This window comes from Motacilla alba, chromosome 2, assembly GCF_015832195.1.
Source record: "Motacilla alba alba isolate MOTALB_02 chromosome 2, Motacilla_alba_V1.0_pri, whole genome shotgun sequence".
NCBI classification, from domain to species: Eukaryota; Metazoa; Chordata; class Aves; order Passeriformes; family Motacillidae; genus Motacilla; species Motacilla alba.
Window position 1 is genome coordinate 77,645,824 of NC_052017.1, and position 18,573 is coordinate 77,664,396.

At 39.6% G+C, this 18,573-nt stretch overlaps 1 protein-coding gene across 1 annotated transcript in view; it reads left to right on the forward strand.

Moving 5' to 3' along the window:
- Positions 1-407: 407 nt before the first annotated feature.
- Positions 408-18,573, forward strand: part of MARCHF11 (membrane associated ring-CH-type finger 11) — a 32,665-nt gene continuing 14,499 nt past the window's right edge. The window contains exons 1-2 of the mRNA XM_038129648.1: positions 408-866; positions 1,818-1,973. Of these exons, the coding sequence (XP_037985576.1) occupies positions 594-866; positions 1,818-1,973 (429 nt within the window). The 5' untranslated portion in view covers positions 408-593. The remainder of the gene's footprint in view (positions 867-1,817; positions 1,974-18,573) is intronic.

Sequence of the window (18,573 nt, forward strand, 5' to 3'; positions counted from 1 at the left end):
AGTTGAAAGATCTGTAGGTGTCCCCTGAAGGGCCGCATCCAGCGGCGCTGGGGGCCCGTGGTTAAGGAGCCCCCTGAGCACTGGGCGCCGGGAGTGGGGCCAGGAGGTGGCCTCGAAGGGCAGGGAAGGGAAGGCAGTGCCTGCGGGGCGCGGCAGGGGCCGCGGCCGCCGGGGTGCGGGGGAAGCCGGTGCTGAGGGCAGGAACGCCGAGGGGCGGGCGGGAGAGCAGGCAGGGATTTTCGTCCCGGAAAGGGGCAGGGATTCCGCCCGGCTGGGCAGGCGCCAGGGCGCTGGCGAGGGCGGCGGCTTTCCCGGAGCGGTGCGGGGGCGGCGGTGGCGGTGCCCGGTGCCGGACCCGCGCCTCCCTCCCTCCCTCTCTCCCTCCCTCGCTCCGTCCCCCCGCGCGTGCCGCCCGCCCCGCCCCGCCCCGCCGCCCGCGGCCCCGCGCGCCGCTCCTCGCACAGCGCCGGGCCGTGAGGGAGCGGCCGCGCCGGGTCACCTTCCCGGCCGCCGGCAGCCCCGAGCCGCCCCCGAGCCGCCGCCATCCGCCGCTGCGGGCCGTCCCCGCCCCGGGGGAGCGGGTGCCCCGGGGCATGAGCTGCTCCTCTGGGAGCGTCGTGCTCCCTGCCGGAGAGCCGCCGCGAGCCGCCGCCGCCGCCCCGCTGGAGCTGCCGGCCGGGGCGGGGGAGGCGAGCGGGGACACCCCCGAGGAGGGCGAGGGCCGGAGGGGCGGCTCGGAGAGCGGGGCCGCCGGCGGCGACAAGCCCGAGACGCGCTCGGTGTGCAGCAGCAGCGAGAGCGGCAGCGGCGGCCACGCCGGCGGGGCCGGCCCCATCTGCAAGATCTGCTTCCAGGGCCCCGAGCAGGTGAGGAGAGGCGCCGGGGGCGGGCGGGCGGCGCCCCGCGCACCTTCGCGCCCTCCGCTCCGGGGTCGAGCCCTGTCCCTGGTGCTGATCTCGGCGTCGCTCCCCGGCAGGAATCGCCCGCCCCGGCTGCCGCTGTGCGGGCTGGTTGTGGCAAAAGCCTAAAGCGAACCTGAGCCGGCGCAAAGCTTTGGGAGAATTCAGGGATTTTGCCGTGTCTGGCTTGCACGCTGGGTGTCCTCTGGCGCTCTTGCTCGCTGGTTCACCTCTGAGGGACTCTACACAGTACGAATTTCTCAGGTTTCTGTTAGACTTTAAAATGAGAGTGTTAGCTTACAGGTAATGCTGAGAAGACCTCCGAGTATCACCTCTGTCGTGACGTTACTGGGCATAATATCAGCAATGGATCCGTAACTAGCATTTTACAGCTTGTCTTGGAGTTGGAAAGAAGATAATAGCTGATTTATATAATACAGAAACTACCGGGGGAAGTGCTTACTTACATTATTTAAGGTCCTGGCTGACAGCTGGCTAGCTGGACAGCGCAGAGCCATGCTCCAACAGCAAGGCTGTCTTGGAATCTTGACATCACACACTTCTTTCTGAGTGATGACTTCAAATAGCTGTTGAAGAAATGTATCCAACCTCTTTTGGTAGCTTTTGAGGTATTTGAAATGGCTAATGGTACTGTTGTTTAATGCATGGTAATCTTTCAGTTGTTTCACATAGGTACGTGAACATGTGTAGACAGTTTTCTGACTTTTCTTAGTAGAAGCAGCTAGGTATTTTTAAGACAATTACATTTTTGAGTATTTTGTAGCCAAAAATACATGCTTTTCCAGATAGTGAAATTGAGATCAGGTCATTGTTGCAGACCCCTAAAGATTTTGGTATTGAGTGTACATGTATGTGAAAGGTTCCTTTAAAGTTGATGTTTCTGTATTGCCTTTCCAGGGTGAATTGTTAAACCCTTGCCGCTGCGATGGCTCAGTACGATACACGCATCAGCTTTGCCTCTTAAAGTGGATAAGTGAAAGAGGGTCATGGACCTGTGAACTCTGCTGTTACAGATACCATGTTATAGCCATTAAAATGAAAAAGCCTTGTCAGGTAATTTGTTCTTTAAAAAAAAAAACAAAAACGTGTGTCTTTTCAGTAATTTTTTTTTAAAACAAAATCATTCTTACTTTTACTTCCAAGGTTTTTGGAAAATGCATCAGAAGATCTTATATGCCTTACCAGCTAGCACTTGCACCCACTTGAAGTTGGTTTTTAAGACCAGTTACATATTAAAATGTGTAGTGGTTTGGTTCTGTTATGTTCCTCTAGTTTTTCTTGCTATAGAAATGGTCTTTAGAGGCTGGTAAATTCTGTAAGTAATAAAATCCTGCTGAGATGTGACAGAAAACTTGGATCTCCCAGGTTATCTTCCTAAACTTCAAACACGTCTTTATTGTTTGTTCAAAACTCACTCAAAGGTTGATTTTGTCCTTTCTTCAATTTGGGTCCAGAGGGGAGAGGTGAAGAAAGCTTCTGTTGTCTGTGAATTCATCTACTGTAAAAATGTAAAAGGAGGTGACTTTTCAGTCTTGGCACAATTCAGAGCAGTAGAACACTCTTTAAATTGTGTCCACCAGAAGCTGTTTCAGAGGCTGAAATGTGCAGTAAGATTTTCCAGAGCTCCATTTCAGCAGCATCAGAACACGAGATGGAAGTTAGAGCATTGTACTGGTAGCGTGTTCAGGGAGAGGTGGGGGGAGAAACTCAAAGCTCCACCAGATCTCTTAGGGAAGCCTTAATACCACTTTGCATATCAGAATTCTATAGAGGCTTTAAATTCCATCTTGGAAATTATATTTTATAACATCTGAGGAACACATTTAGTAAGATAATTGTATCTTTTTTTAGTTTTGATCCTAAGAGCTCAGAGATGATGGAGCTCTCAAAGGCCAGAGCACTCGGGTCATTTTTCTGTGCCTGTGTTTGATTGGAGTTTTATAGAAAAGACATGGTTGGATGGTAATGGCAGTTGTGTGAACGTGATAAGCATTCCTTGGATACAGAATATCTGGAGTATTTGCTTACAGCTGTTCAGATTATGGGCAAGTGCTTTCAGAGCCAGTGGACTTTTCTTTTTTCCTTTATAAATTCTCCAAGGAAAGATTTTGGTAAACTTTCCTGGATAGAATCTTTATGATGTTAAAAGTAAAGGATTTGTAAAACATTCCAGAAAATGAAGGTGATAGATTCTGTTTCTACACAGACATGGTTTGGCACGGGGTTTAATCCTTTTGGCTTTTTTTAACCTTTTAAAAAGTTTATTTCTTGCATATCCACAACAATCTCATCCTTTTCCTAGCAAAGATTACAATAGCAATAGTTTGCAATTATAGTATCTGAAAATCATTGTTAGATAGCAAAGACATGACACAGTTGCCTGCAAAGAGGCATCTAGTACTATTTGAGATGTCCTCAAGGTAGCCAAAATGTGTACACAGAATAGCAGATATGACAGCACTTATGAGGGACTCTGGAACTGCAGATGAGGGCCAAGGATATTAAAGGACATTTGAAAAGTCATTAGATACCTATCTGTGGACAGCAGAATCAAGCCCGAGTTTGAAGAACAACTGTTTGGTTTCTGTGGAAAAGAGAAGCAAAGAAGAGTCAGTAGATGACGCAGTAGGCAACAAAGTTTGGCCAAGCTTACAAGGGAAGTAAAAAGAAACGGAAGAGACAAAAATTAAATGCCACTCATTGCATTAGTTTTCACCTTTTTTTTCTTTTATTTGTTGGGGGGGGAGGAGGGAAAGAAACAGGATTAATGTTTCTTGTTAAATAGCTACAGACTTGATTTATTCTTAACCCTGTCTTGCATTTTTAGGTAAATCATTTAAGTCTGTCCTTTCTTTCTTGACAAAATAGCATACAGAAAGATTTCATGGAGTTGCAACTCAAATAAGTTGAACATACAATCCTGAGGTCAAATTCCTGACACCCAAAAGATGTCTTTGAGGGAATACAGTAGTACCTTTTTCAGTCTCCTACACAGAATATTTGTCTTGTAGTAACAAAATCTAAAAGGAGGTCTCAAACTGCAGTCATCTGTGTAATTTTATAAGGGGAATCAGTCTTAAAATACGCTTACTCACTCCCCCATATTCTTGACTGTAATAATATTGGCCGCTTTTAGCAACTGTCTTGGCTTAAACTTTTGGACAGGTTCTGAATAGCTTTCTACACTACACAAATACTGTTTTAAGGTAACTTTTTGGTTAGTTTTGGCAAAAAACTAAGGGTGAGACCATTTCAATACAGAAGAAATTTAAAACATTGTCAGCTGAAGTAGTGAATGTACTTAAAAGTTCCCAAAAATCAGGACTTCTTGCATTACATTAGATGTATTTGGACAGGAGCGGTTTACTCTCTCAACAACCAGTAGTCTGCCTCAGTCCATCTTCCCAGCATTGTCTCTACCAGTCTTTTACTTATTAGAACTTTGTAGGCAGTGTCATAGGAGAGAAAACTGGTGCTATTAACAAAGATAGCTTTTTCTCAGGTGAATGCAGATTTGTACCAGGTCTATGCAAACACAGTCTATTTACTCTCAGGTCTGTGAAGATTTACAACAGCTCTTTAGGTTTGCTTTCACCTCATCTATTTAAGGAATGTAAAAATGTGTAGAGACTTAACAAATAAGAAATTTTTCTATGTTTTCGTTCAAAATGTTGGAATAGATGTGAATATTCCATTTAATATCTAAGATGTTCCGTGATTTCCATTGCTTCATGGAAGGCAAAGTTATCTCCAAGGGGTGTGTCTCCTGGGGCAGTACATTCAAGAAACAGAATATTTCTATTTCTATAGAAATTCTTCCAGTGTCAGTGTTCCAGTTCCAGGTTCAGCAGCTACTACATAATTCACTTTTAAGAATCTAATCCTGGAAGCATATACATTTTAGTATGGGAATAAACCTTAAAACATAAACAAAACCCCAAATTAACCCATGGGCTAGCAGTGGAAGATGAGCACACAAACAAGTTGATGACAAGTATATGATGTATAACAGGGATTTGGAATTTTTCAGTACCCTTCTCAGGATCGTATCAGAAAGACGTATTTAACCTTGCACTAGTCCATTAATGAAAACACACATTCATGTTGCTGGACTTGCTCCATTGGCAAGGTGAAATTTGATCCAATAATAGGCAGGGTTGTGTTAATAACTAGAAAATTCCCTTACTGCCCCTCAAACTGTAATGAGGGGAGCTGGCATAAAAACTGCTTTGGGCAGGGAGTTTTGGAAGGTTTTTTTTTTTTTTTTTGGAAGAACTTAAAAAGGAGAGAGAAACTTCAAATGTGTGACTTGGAAATTAAACTCATTTAGAATTATATTTGAGATTAACAAAAAAAAAGAAAAAAGTGCAAAAAGAAATATTTGTTATTAGTTTGTTAAGGTTATAATTTGTACAGATTTCCTACCTAAAGGAAATATATTCCTAAAAAAAATATAAACACATTGTTTTATTTTTATTCATGCTATCTAATTTTTAGGCTGTTAGAAGATGAGATCACTAGACTTGCACTTAAGTATGAATGCATTTTGAAGAATATCAGTGCTCTTGTAAGATTCAGAATTAATATTTAAAAGTGGAATAGAATCGTGCAAAGGTTGGGAATATATACTTTGGTGCTAAAACCTGTCACTTCTATAAGTGAGCAGTAAAGATATTTAGAGAGTAGCCTTTTCTAGACTGTTAGTGTAGTCTGTCATAAAATAGTGTTACGTTAGATATTTGATAAATCCTGTTCATTAAAACATTATATTCTGGTACTTTGGTGAAATGGACCTATTCCAAAAGTGATACAGTAGATGGATGTGCTAAGTTAAAATCTAATTGTGTGGCAGTTCAACACCTTTTGTGATACCAGTAAAATCACAAAACTTATTTAAATAAGTCAATGCTTACTTGTTAGGCCTGATTTCTTAAAATGGGAAAAAATTAAGGTGGTACTTTTCAAAAGGTAAGATTTCATTTTTCCAAATTTTGTTAATGTGCGTAATCCTCACTCATTTGAGCAAGCTCACTGGCATCTACTAGATAAGCATGAGCAAAACTGCGTAGCAGACTGCAGATATGTGAGTGTGTGTTACACTAAAAAGTGCAAAAGTCAAGTTCTTCAGCTACTTCAGTATGGAGGTCACTGTCCTGAAAAAAATGTAGAGTAAATGTTTAGCAAAAGTTTTTGCTAATGACTATGCTCAGCTGGATGACAGCATTAAGTTCTTCTAGGCATAACTAAGAATGGGAAAGGGGAAAGGCTGAAATCTCCAATTATGCATTCTAAACTGCACAATGTACTAAGGGCAATCTATTAATGTCTCTCCCTGTACTGAAGATCCAGAAGAATACATTGTGCTATTCCATATGTCAGTGGACAAAAAAGAATGAAAAGGATTGTTCCAATATTGGACAATTTACAAAGAAATTTGAAAAAGAGATAAGGAACAAATCTATGGTACACTAGCCCTGGTACCGAGACCCCTGGTACACTAGCCATTTCTGACTATAATTCAGTTTTTGGCATCTCAAATGGGATGTGTTTTAGGACGTCTCTTAAAAAGAAAATAATGAAGCTTTGCAAGCACCCTTTGAAAATGAAGGCACTATGCAAGGGCTGTTGGAAAATAAAATACTTGGCTGAGACAGGTATTATGAACTGAATGGAAATGAGAGTCAATGCCTGAGTAGTCATTAGAAGGTAATTAATACATCAATAAATGCCTGGAAGGACTTAAAAAAATGAAATAAAGTCTTTTTAATTTCATGTGATGGAGAAGAGAGTCCCTCATAGTGGAGAAAGTAGGCCAGTAACATGGTCGAAGTAGTGGAATAAAAGGAATTGTATTGAAGCAGTTTTGTACTTGCTGAGAAAATGACTTTTGTCATGAGCTTAAAAGATGTGTTACAGTAATTGAGACATAAGACAAAAGTGATAATGAGAAATTAATTTTTTACATATGAATAGATTTAGATATGCTACATAGAAAGCATCAAAGGATCAAAATATATATTTAAATTTAAGATAATTCCTGATAAATTTAAGATCATTCCAAGAACAAATTCATGCGACAAAACTATAGGGCTGGGACATGAAAATCCTAGAGATTTTAATGAACCTAACTGAATGGTAAAATCCATAGAAAAAGTGGTAGAAGCAGACTAATGCTTTAGTTTTGACAGGAGAGAGAAATCTGAAACAGAAATCTAGATGTCAGTCATCAGCATAGATACAGTACCTGTACTTCTCACGCTTTTTTTTTTTTTGGTAAGCATTTTTTGCCCACTTCTTGGGAGAATTTACTAGACTGGATAGACCTTTTGATCTGATACACTCACAGTCAGCTCAGTGACTGCACGGGGTAGATGGTGATTATGATCAGTTCTAAGTATCATGCTTAATGAGTTTAGAAAAAAAAGGATAGCAGAGCTGTTGGAGAGGGCAGTTGAGGGTTTTTCCTGTGGTGGGAAAGGTAAAATACATTTTATGTCTACTTTCTGTTAAAGATCTGAAGGTAAATGAGAGACTGAAAAAGAGAATCTGGTAAGCAAGTGTCAGTGGTGCAGAATACAGAGAGTATAAAAGTGAGACATCAACTTAAAAAACAGAAATGCAAAAAATGGAAGGCATCAAAGAGAAAATTCTAATGGAATAATGAAATTTATGTTGTGTTTTCTTTGTTTTCTTTTAATTAATGCATAAAAAGACTTGGAAATAAAAGGAGTAGAGAACTGGCAAATAAAGGTGGCAAAAAGGTGTGGAGACAAAAGTCAGTTTAGCTTGAGAAAAACATTTTGCTGGCCATTCAGATGAGAGAGCACATTTTTCACAGAGCAAGTAAGCAGGCCACTGGTGCACTGCTAGCACACTAGGAGCTGAATATTTGGCTGTTAACATACAGAGCTGAAGGAGTGCAAAGTGGACATTACAGTGGAAAAGAAGAAAAAAAGCTTTAGAAACTTCAGAAAAATGGATCAATTGATAGTTAATGACAGGTGAGAGAGAACAGGGGATGGAACAATATCATAAGTACCAATGATCTGAAAGTCATGAAATAATGAAGAATAGTAGTTGAACAAAGGAACTGATTCTATCATCACAGTGAGAGGTGGGTAGGGATAGAGAAGAACTAATAACAAAATACTAGATATTGACTTTGATATTCCTTTGAAGCATGTTTTTAAGTTATGAGAAGAAATTAAATTCATCTTAAGAGGTCAGAGGAACATCAAGTGGGAACTGAAGCCATCAGGAAGCAATATGGGGGATTACAGAGAAAATCAAACAGTTTAGCAGTTCTGTCAGACTCCTAAGTATATCCTAAGGTAATCAAGTAAAATACAAAATAAAAAAAGCAGAGCATACTTTAGAAAAAGATTAGTATTTAAAATATGTAGGTGTGTGCCCCTCATAAGTTACATTTTTATTTTTTGTAGCTTATTAAAAATTAAATTACTTTCTGTTTTTATTTTGTGAGATGTGTAGATTATGCTCAAGGCAGTTTGACTGCTAGAATAGTGTGAAAAAACAGTGCAATGTAAACTGTGAATGGTACTTGGAAACAATTTTTTAATTACAAGTGTCATCCTACTGATTTAGTGGTAAGACATATAATATAGATTTAAAGAGTGGCATTATCTCATTATATTAAATAATAGGTTAAATACTTCAAGGAAAAAAGGTAGATTCCTTCAGCCTACAATTTTCATGGGGCAGAATGACTTGCATGAGATGCAGAGTCAGATTGTTTTTCAAAGGAAATATATCCACTTACATTTATTGCTGGCAATATAAGCATAAATTACAGATTTGCAACAGACTTAAATATAAAAAAAATCCAAAAGTAGAAAAGGGTGTCAATGGGAATCAGGGTTGCTACATATACATATGTGCTGCCATTTGAAATGCTAAGAATAACAATGCAAGGCTTAAGATACGGCGTCAGACTTGCATTCACAAACCCTTGTGTTACTGGTTTTTTTTGTCATTTTCTGTGCTTGGGTGTTTTCCCAATGGCTTGATCTGCTAGAAATTTGTTCAGTGATCAAAGATTTCTAGTTTTCACAGCACAAATTTTTGTCTTTTTGTCATATGTCAAAAATCCTGATTATTCAAGTCTTTAATTCCTATCAACAGAGATTAGTGGAAAAATACTGAAACCAAGAAGTGGTTGTTTTAGCAGGCTTCTTCTATTTCCTAATTTGAAAAATTGTTAATACATGATGGTGTACTGCTTTCATACCGTGTGTCTGTGATTCCTTAGCTTATGCCGATTTGGCAGTGCACGTAGCCTGCTTTGAGCACCAAATACTGTCAATACATGCTGACTTCTCTACCAGTCTGTAGAGACAGACACTTCAGTGTTAACTCTGAAGTGTCCCAATACTGTTATCCAAAACCGAAATTTGTCAAAGATGATTTTATTAAATTAATTTTTAAATTTACTTTTAATACTTCTTGGTTTTGAATGTAGGTTTGTTCTCACTGAAGTCTTCAGCGCTTCATCCCAATGACTGGCAGTCATGCCAACTTACTTCTTTCTTAATCTGCTGTGCTGGGGAGACAGCTTTTGCACCTATTGTACTTGTATTTTTAAAATGTTTTGTCCCATGTGTAGATTCAAATTGGATGTTTGGTATTCACTCTGAAGACTTATTGCTTCAGCCATGTGCAGAAAATTGCCCGTGCCTGCTTTTGTGGCTACAGTACAACAGTGAAGGAACACTTTAACCTCAGTTCCTTTGTCTTCAGTCAGAGCACCCTCATTGTGCATTTTGCCTGCATGACTCTTTTGCCATGGGGTTCTTTGCTTCTTTTTAAAATTTATTTCAACTTTCCTTTTTATTTACTTTTATTTCTTCTTTTTTGTTTTTTCCTCCCCTTTTTGTTTACATTTCAGTGAAGCTCATGGAGAATGAGTTTTCTCATTCTTGGCCACATGCTGTTTCCTTGTTCCCTGCTCTATTAGTGTGTGTGTGTCCCATTTCTGCATATTTTTCTGGCACTGTCTTCCCTCCAGGGCAGCATTAAACTTTGCCAGTTCTCTGATGAGCATATTCCCTGTACAGAAATATGCCATACTGTTACCCTCACAAACCATATTAGTGGATGGGGGCTATTTCCTAAGCTAAGGCTCATTTTTTATCATCTTTTATGGCTAAAGAACAGATATAATAAAATAATTCCTTAGCAGTTTCACAAAGTCATGTACCTTGCCATCAATATGAAGTGCTAGCTAGCTTTATGTGCATTTAACTACTGTCCTAATGCTGGAAACATATTATTCCAAGCACTACAAATATTTTGGAAAAAGCAAATTCCATGAAACTGGCAGCCAGGAAGCTGTAGCTGAGGAAAATGAGAGTAAACTTCAGTATGCCTTCTCTTCTTCCATGCTAAGGAGGCTCCCTCTGCTCCATGGGCACGAACAGAAACTGTGAGTCTACATCTTGATGGAACACTTTATGTATCTCTCATTGCTTTATCTGAGCAATCTGCAATTTACAGTCTACTAGAGCTTGGGGTTACTCCCAGCACATTATGTTCCTCCTTGAATGACTAAAGTCCGCATCCATTTCAGGGCTATGCTTTCATGGGAGTAGAGCAGTAGGACAAATTTTGGTTGAAGGAATGGGTGTAACAGCTGATGTGAGCTCCCTGAGTCACATCAGAATAACAGAAATAGAATATAGGAGACTTACACTTTCAGCCTTTTCCTGCACCTGAAGCACTGTTCCTCCACACAGCCACTGTCTTTAGTGACCACAGGAATCGTTGTAAGCTCAAATCATTCCATGTCACCTTCCAAAGAGGACACTTTGATGTACAAGCTGATTTAAAATCCTCTGAGACTTAATAGAGAGGTGACTTCGTCCTCACCCACCATTTACACAGTTCTGCGTATCATCTCAATGCCTGCTGGATGTTTGCACCAAATAGAAATTTGATTAATAATGGATGCTTTTCTGGTATCTGTCAAACTTACAGAAAAGATCTTCATATCCTCCACTACCCAATATAAGCAGAGGGACCTTCAAATACATCTTGTAGAAATGCATTCATGGGTGCATCATCGCTCTCTACAACTGCCTGAAAGGAGGTGGTAGTGAGGTGGGTTTGGCCTCTACTCCCAAGTGAAGAACAAGCAATAGGACAAGAGGAAATGGCCTCAAGTTGTGCCCAGGGAGGTTTTGATTGGAGGTTAGCAAAAATTCCCTCACTGAAGGGGTGGTCAGGCATTGAAATAGGCTGCCCAGGGAAGTGGTGAAATCATCATATATGGAAATCCTCAAAAGGCCTATGGATGTGGCACTTGGGAATATGGTTTAGTGCTGAATAGAATTGTACTAAGTCAATGGTTGGACTTGATGATCTTACAGATCTTTAGCAACTTTAAAATTCTATGATCCTGCAATCTCAAGGATGTCAAAATTCCCTAATTCAGCCTGTCCTTTTCTTCCTATAGCCTTGGTTAAAAAATCTAGAAAATATATGAAATTGCTGGTTGTTCTATGCAAATATGCCTATTCAGAATTTCTCCACTGAAAATTGATGCCATGACTGTGTTCAGAAATTTGTGAAAAATCTGTTGTGGAAAACCTTGTGGGAAGTATTTATGGCTGTTGGAATTTTAAAAGCTTATCTTTACCCTGGGCCTTACCCTCCTGCTTTTGTAGATGTCACTGATACAATTGCTGTGAACTTAGCCCCAGCAATTAAACCTACAAAATCTAAGGACTTCAGTCTTCTAGTCTAGATTGTTTTAGAATAGAAAGCAGTTTCAGTTATTTAATACTTCCAGATGTCTTAGTGCTCATTATCTGACACAAGTCAGTCTTTGTCTTCACTGTACAACTCTCATGCATCAGGTCCTCAAGATAACCATCAAAGTTCTTCCTTCCTTGTTTGGGTTCAGAGATACAGGCTTCCAACCTGTTTACTTAAAAATCGTCTAGAATTTCTGCAGTGCTGTATCCTACAATCCTGCATTAGCATATCTGAAGTGTGAATAAGTAGCCATGTCTTTGTCCCAGGGTCACTCTCTCTGTTTTCATTACCACTTCTCTGGGCAACCTGTTCCAGTGTCCCACCACTCTCACTGCAAAGAATTTTTTCCTAATATCTGATCTAAACCTACTCTCTTTTAGTTTAAAGTTGCTAAACCTCATCCTATCACTACACTCCCCAATAAAGGCTCCCTCCCTGTCTTTCCTGTTGTCCCTCTTGTAGGGGAAAAGAGTTTTGTAGAATATGTTTTATGATAAGAAAAAGAAAATTACTTTAGAAAGCTCACTTTTTTTTACAAACTCAAATTCATGCATGAATTTGCATGCCTCCAAAGGGATGGTTAATTTGCACATCTCATGTTTATTTTCATTACAAAAGGAAAAGGACTTCCAGAAAACTTCTGTATGTGCTGGAAGACAGCAATCCAACTGTTCCGACTGACTGTGGCCATCAAGAATCTCTGAAGGATGTGGGTCCAAAGTCTCAGCTACTTAGCTTCCTGCTGGAGGATTCCACCACTGGACTTGGTTATCTTGGTTGAGAGTCTGGGCTGCTTCATTCAGGTGGACCACGAGCAGGCATTCATGAAGTGGCATTTTAAAAGTTCTTCTATTAGAAAGTTGCCTAGGCTTGTTTTCATAGTCACAAAAATACCAAATTTTCTCGTACAACACCTCATTCCAAGTTCCCTGACTGGAGAAATGATGCATTCCTTCAATCTTTCTTCTCCCTTAGAATCCTCTATGAGTTAAGGCCAATACAACAGAAAGAGTTCTCTTCAGTACAGCATAGCAAAAAACAGTCCGGTGTCAGTATACTGGCCATTTTAATGATTTTTTTTAATATAGTTTATGATAGTGATTCACAGTTTTCTGTAATTCAGAGTTGGATGCTGGATAAGTTACTAAGTCAGCCAGGTCTGACTGGGCAAACCTTCCTGAAGGAGAGTATTAGGTCCTCTATTTACCAGATGTCTAACCCATTTACCTCTTTGAGTGCTTTGAGCCATGAGATCTTACACTATCTGTTTCACAGCCCTGAGACATGTTTCATTACCTCTGTCTGCAGTCACCAGTCTTAGATGCTCTGCACTTTCTCAGCTCACAGGCTTGATATTTACCAGAGTCTAATGAGTAAGTGAAAATTCCATCTGAGATGGAGATGCTTCCCTGCTTTTTCATTAGACATCATCCACGTAAGGATGAGTTGCCCGCAAACTCTGGAAATCAATAAAATTTTGTCTGACTACAGTAGCAGAACTAGGGCCTATTGAAGATCTACTTCCCTGTTTCTATCCATTCAGAGAGGTGAAAAAGAATCATAGGATCATAGAGTGGTTTGGATTGGAAGGGACCTTAAAGACCCTGTAGTTCCAATCCCCCGTGCCATGGGCAGGAATGCCTCTCAGCAGATGAAGGTTGCTTAGGATCCCATCTAGCCTGGCCTTCAACCAGTGCTTCACCACCCTCTGAATAAAGAATTTCTTCCTAATTTTTCTCATTTTTTTTCAAGTGGGTAGCAAGTTGTTTCAGGGTTTATATGCTTTAGGACCACTAAGGTGTTCTTCTAAGAGTGTCCTGAACTAGTTCAATTAGAGCTCAACTGTTACTGTTAATATTGGTGAGGAATCCAGAAACTGTCCTGACTGTAAGGTAGAACAATCTTAACGAGTTTCTGTTCTGAAAAGACCAGTAGCTCCATCATATGTAATCAATGAATGTAAAGAGGGTACTGTTGTCTGGAAACAACAAAATGTGACTGTGTTCATAGTGATAAACTTAAAAAATTACAATTTCAGAACAGTAAAGTGGTTTTTCCATAAATGTATTTTCCATATTAACAGCATGTACTTATTTTTCATTCTTTTTGGTGCTTTTGGTATTTGAGAGAAATTGATGGCATTTTTATTTTATGTCTGTGTTTTTACTGCAAGAGATGGTACATAGGTTATATGTAAGCCATATAAGCACCATCAAGCCAAGAACTATTCATAGCTTGGGAATTTTCAAACACAGTGATATGAAGGGATATTACAGTTTTTGGTATTGCAACCATTGCTTCTCGCAGCACTATGATTGCTGACACAGAGTGTAACAAGTCAGACAGCTGGAAATTTTCAAAAGCATATTGTGCAACTGAATTTAATTATGCTGAGGGATTTCAGACATATTCATTATATGGTTAGAGAGAAATGGAGAGTATCTGGTATAGTGTGTACTATAAAGGCAGCTATTCTCTTTTTTCACAGATAGAGCTCTAGTATTAGATGATATGTAGTATCTAAATTGCCACTCTCTGTAATTAAGCACTACAGTTTATATGTTTTTATAAAAATGGAATCTTATAAGTAAACGAGTGATCAAAAACATGGCTACTCAAACTATTAGAAAAAATTTAGTATTGATTCAAACAATACAAAGCAATTCAAGCACCTATTAGTGTGTAGTTGCGATTATTTAGCAGTACCTGAAAAAACGAATGCAATTGACTACTAAAATTTTTCTGTTTAATATATTTTTAAATAACAATTTAATTTAAAAAACTTATTAATAATAACGTGAATACCTTATACTAATTCTTATAAATGTGTTATACATATTTTTAAAACCTTCTAGTTATTACACATAATGTGTGATATATTAAATAATTAATAAATTACTTAATTCTTCCACTAGGCCAAATTTTCAAGCAGTTTATTATTAATTTGTACAGTCTAAAATTCCATAATTATGACTAATTTCTCTTTAAGTGAAGACTTACTGCTAATTTAATTCACTACAAAATCAAGCTAATTTATTTGTAATTTTAGAAATTACATTCAAATTGACTTACAAAACAGACTCTGACAGATTTCATACAACCCAGAACCCAGGATTGTCTTCTTCATGATTACATGCTATATAATAGCTTGGTATTCTATCCATTCTGCCTTCTAACCTTCACTCAAGATACTCATTATCTTATTTCGGGATTAGACAAGGCAATAACCCTAACTCAGGATATGTTTCTTGAGTCATTTTGTTGCCCTTGAAATCTGAACTTCTCTTTGTTTCACATCTTACAAAGAAACACATAAAATCAGGATCGCTTCTTCTCTCATGAGCATCTTCCAGATTTTCATATGAAAATTCTGATCGCAGCCTGTGAATTAGTTTTTGCTCAGGGCCAAATGGAGCAGAGGCCAGTATTTGTACTCAGTGGATTTCTGGTGAGGTTGTATCTTTCAGTGCAGAAACACATCATTGCCATATAGCAACAGGAAGAAGACCGAAGATAGGGAATAGGGAAGATACATCTTCCTAACTAAAGGTGGGGAGTTGCTTTGTTCCCAAACTATTGTTCAACTACTGTGACTAATGCTTCTGCAGGCTGCAGGGAAATCCAGCGACAATACATGGTGATGTTATTTGATTGCATGTCTTTGGATTCATAGAGTGTCTAGAAGCTGATAGTGGGAAGCAGTAATTATGATGTACTTTAAACAAAATTATGCTTTACAACTAAACTGTGCTTATTCAATCAAATGTGTTTGTGCATCTACATTCTGAGTGTCCTCTTCCAGTCTTCTTTCAGTGAACTGGAAACTTTGAACTCTGAAATTCCAATTACATGGAATTTCTTTCACTTTCATATAATTTCTATGGTTCTTTTCCATTAAAGCCTTTTGATGGCTTCTTTTTCTGCATCCAGATCCCACTGAAATACGCCAGTGTCAGAAATAGTTCCTAACACTTTCTTTGTACTATACTAAAATCATTTCCCTACTTATCCCTATGGAGATGATGTGAATAGAGTAATCAATTTCATTTACTTTTCCTTTGGTTCAGTGAACATCTAGGTATTGTATAGGAACTGGAAGTGTTCCAATAAATTACTTGGAAGAAGTTCTACTATTGAATATCCTGAATTATACAGATATCTGTTATTAAAATACTATCCTTAGAGGTGAAATTTAAAAACCTTGCTTTAACTCATGTGAACAATGGGTTTGAGGCAAGGTTCTCATAAAAGGGAATGGACCAAACATTAAGGTGTAGAATGTTCTCAAATAAACTCTCCATGTTTCTTTTTGCATGAGTTGTAAAAATTATTTAATTATTCATAGAGTCAAAAAGACAGAGAAAGAGTAGCCAGCACTTTCAGAAAGTTGAGCTAGCAAATTAAACGTGGGTTTCGGTAAAGGAACCAGAATTAATACTTAAATACATTCAACAGGATAGACAAGAAGGCATCAACAGAAATGATCAAGAACAGATGATCCATCTGTATAGTGACTAGTGTCCAGGGTGTTTTTGTAGAAGAGGCTTGATCTGGCCCTCCATGCTGAGCAATTTTTTACATACATTTGGTGAGTGCATCAGTATCATCATAAATTGCACAATCTTAGCCTCACACTCTGCATTTTTTTAAATTTAAAAGTTGACAACAGTTTTAGCTAGAATTTACAGATAGTTCTTTTCCCAGGAGAGAAGGAAAAAGCAAATCCAGAACTCTTTCTGATACTGTCTGTTCATGTTGAAAAAGTAAAATATGGAACTGTATAGGCAAAACGTGGCTAACCTTCCAAAGTGACTACATGGCATGAAAATTGTTAATACCTCCTTCATATCACTTATTTATGATCTTGCTGAGGTTTACTTCCCCGGTACGATTATACTGAATGTTTTTTTCTCTTGGCGTTCTTCCAGGAATGTGGACCTGACCGTAACAGGACAGCCTATGTTTGAGCTAAGCTTTCAGCATCTTTTTGCAGATCATCTTTGGGTTGCAGAGACTGCAACAACCAGGGCAGGCTTTAATTTACTCCAGTCATTAATATTTAATTTTCAGATAATGCTATCAAAAGTACAGTAGGCTGTAATGAAATTCATTATTTCCAATACAGCTGCAACAGAAATTGAACAGTTCCTACTTTACAGTAGGAATACTATTTATTCACATAGAATGGTAATTTCATTTTCACTAAATATACACATCCATGGAATGTGCAAAATACCGATGAGCTATGCCACTAAGCTAAACATAGTTAGTTTGAGTCTCATAGGAGTTAAAAGTTAACTTGAGAATAATTTACTTAACTATACATGTTTCTCATTTCCTCCAAGAACCCTCCTAGACTGTCTCCTCTTTGCTGTGTTGTATATCAGCAGACATCTGTTCTTGTTTGTTGCAGTCCCCCATGAGAACAAGAGCTAGCAAGAATACTTGCTTCCTACAGAATACTTCATCTGTGTCTTCATCCTCCTTGGATTGCCTGTAACAGACTCATACCAGGATGTCTGCCTTGTCGCCCTTCCCCCAGTCTTTACCCATAAACACTCAACTCTATTGGCACCATCATTAAGCTCTAGACAATCATAACACTCCTAGCATTCAGGGCTACCTTGCCAACTCTCCTTCCTTGCCTATCCCTTCTGAAGATTTTGCAGCCATCCATTGAAGCACCCCAGTTGTGCAAGTCATCCCACCATGTTTCCATAATGTCCCAGTTTGCCTGCTGCCTAATGGCTTCCAGCTCCTCCTGTTTGTTGCCCATGTCACATGCATTGGTGTGGATGCACTTGAGCTGGGCTATTGTTCCCACCACCTTTTTGGGGGGAGGAGCCCTAATTCCTACATGACCATTCTCAGGTGTTTCTGTGCTTTCTAATGCATCAATAACTTGTGCTGTTGCTGACACATACTTAGATCTTCATTCCTGCCTTACAGAGATGGCAGACCAAAGGACCTTTGTAGCACTCTGCCTCTCCAACACTAGTGTGCTACCCCCAGGCTGATCTCTAGTGAACATGGCTTTATCTCTTTTCCTTTCAAGTTTAGCTTAAAGCTTTTCCAGTGAGCCCTGAAAACTCCTGTGCAAAGATCCTTTTCCTGCTTTGTGACAGGTGCACCCTGTCTGTCACAAGCAGGCTCAACGCCATGTAAATTGACCCATGATTAAAAAATCCAAAATTCTGCAGGGAGGGATTTGCAGGGATTTGCCTGCTGTGCTGAGCAGGAACTTGTCACCATTGTGCCCTGTCATTTAGGTCACTGCATTGGATAGAGGATAGGGAATCCTCCATATCATGCGTTCTGTCTGCCCTTTTGGGCCTGTCCCAGGGAAGGTAGTTGAACTCTTTCTTTACTTTTTCTTTCTTACTCCGATATTCCTCGACCTGCTTGCCTGCTCCTTGAGCTCTGTCAGTAAGTGGAGAAGCTCCCCTGCCTGGGCATGCCTCCCACAGGGATACCTACTGCTGCTGGCCTCTACTGGCACAAGAGCAGGGCACACTCTGCAGGGTGGCACCAGGGTGTCAGCGTATTCCACTGGAGCTCTGCCTGGGCAGCTGCCTCAGCTGGTCAAACAGTCTTGCCTAATTCCTTTCATTTTTTGGCCATCAGCAAAAAATAGTTACTGATAATTTCCCAGATAAATAATAATGTAAGACTAATGTAGTTGACATCACAGCTCTGCTTGTGGTCTCAGATCCCGATTCTAACATAATTTAAAAAAACATAAGATAAAAGGATGAACTGTTCTGCTTAGTAAGTAGTAAGATTTTGAAAGGTGAATGTAATAGAATGTGAGGATTTTGTAGATTGACCAGGATGTCCAAGCTTCTGGACAGACAGAAATCCAAGGTGTACCCAACCCATT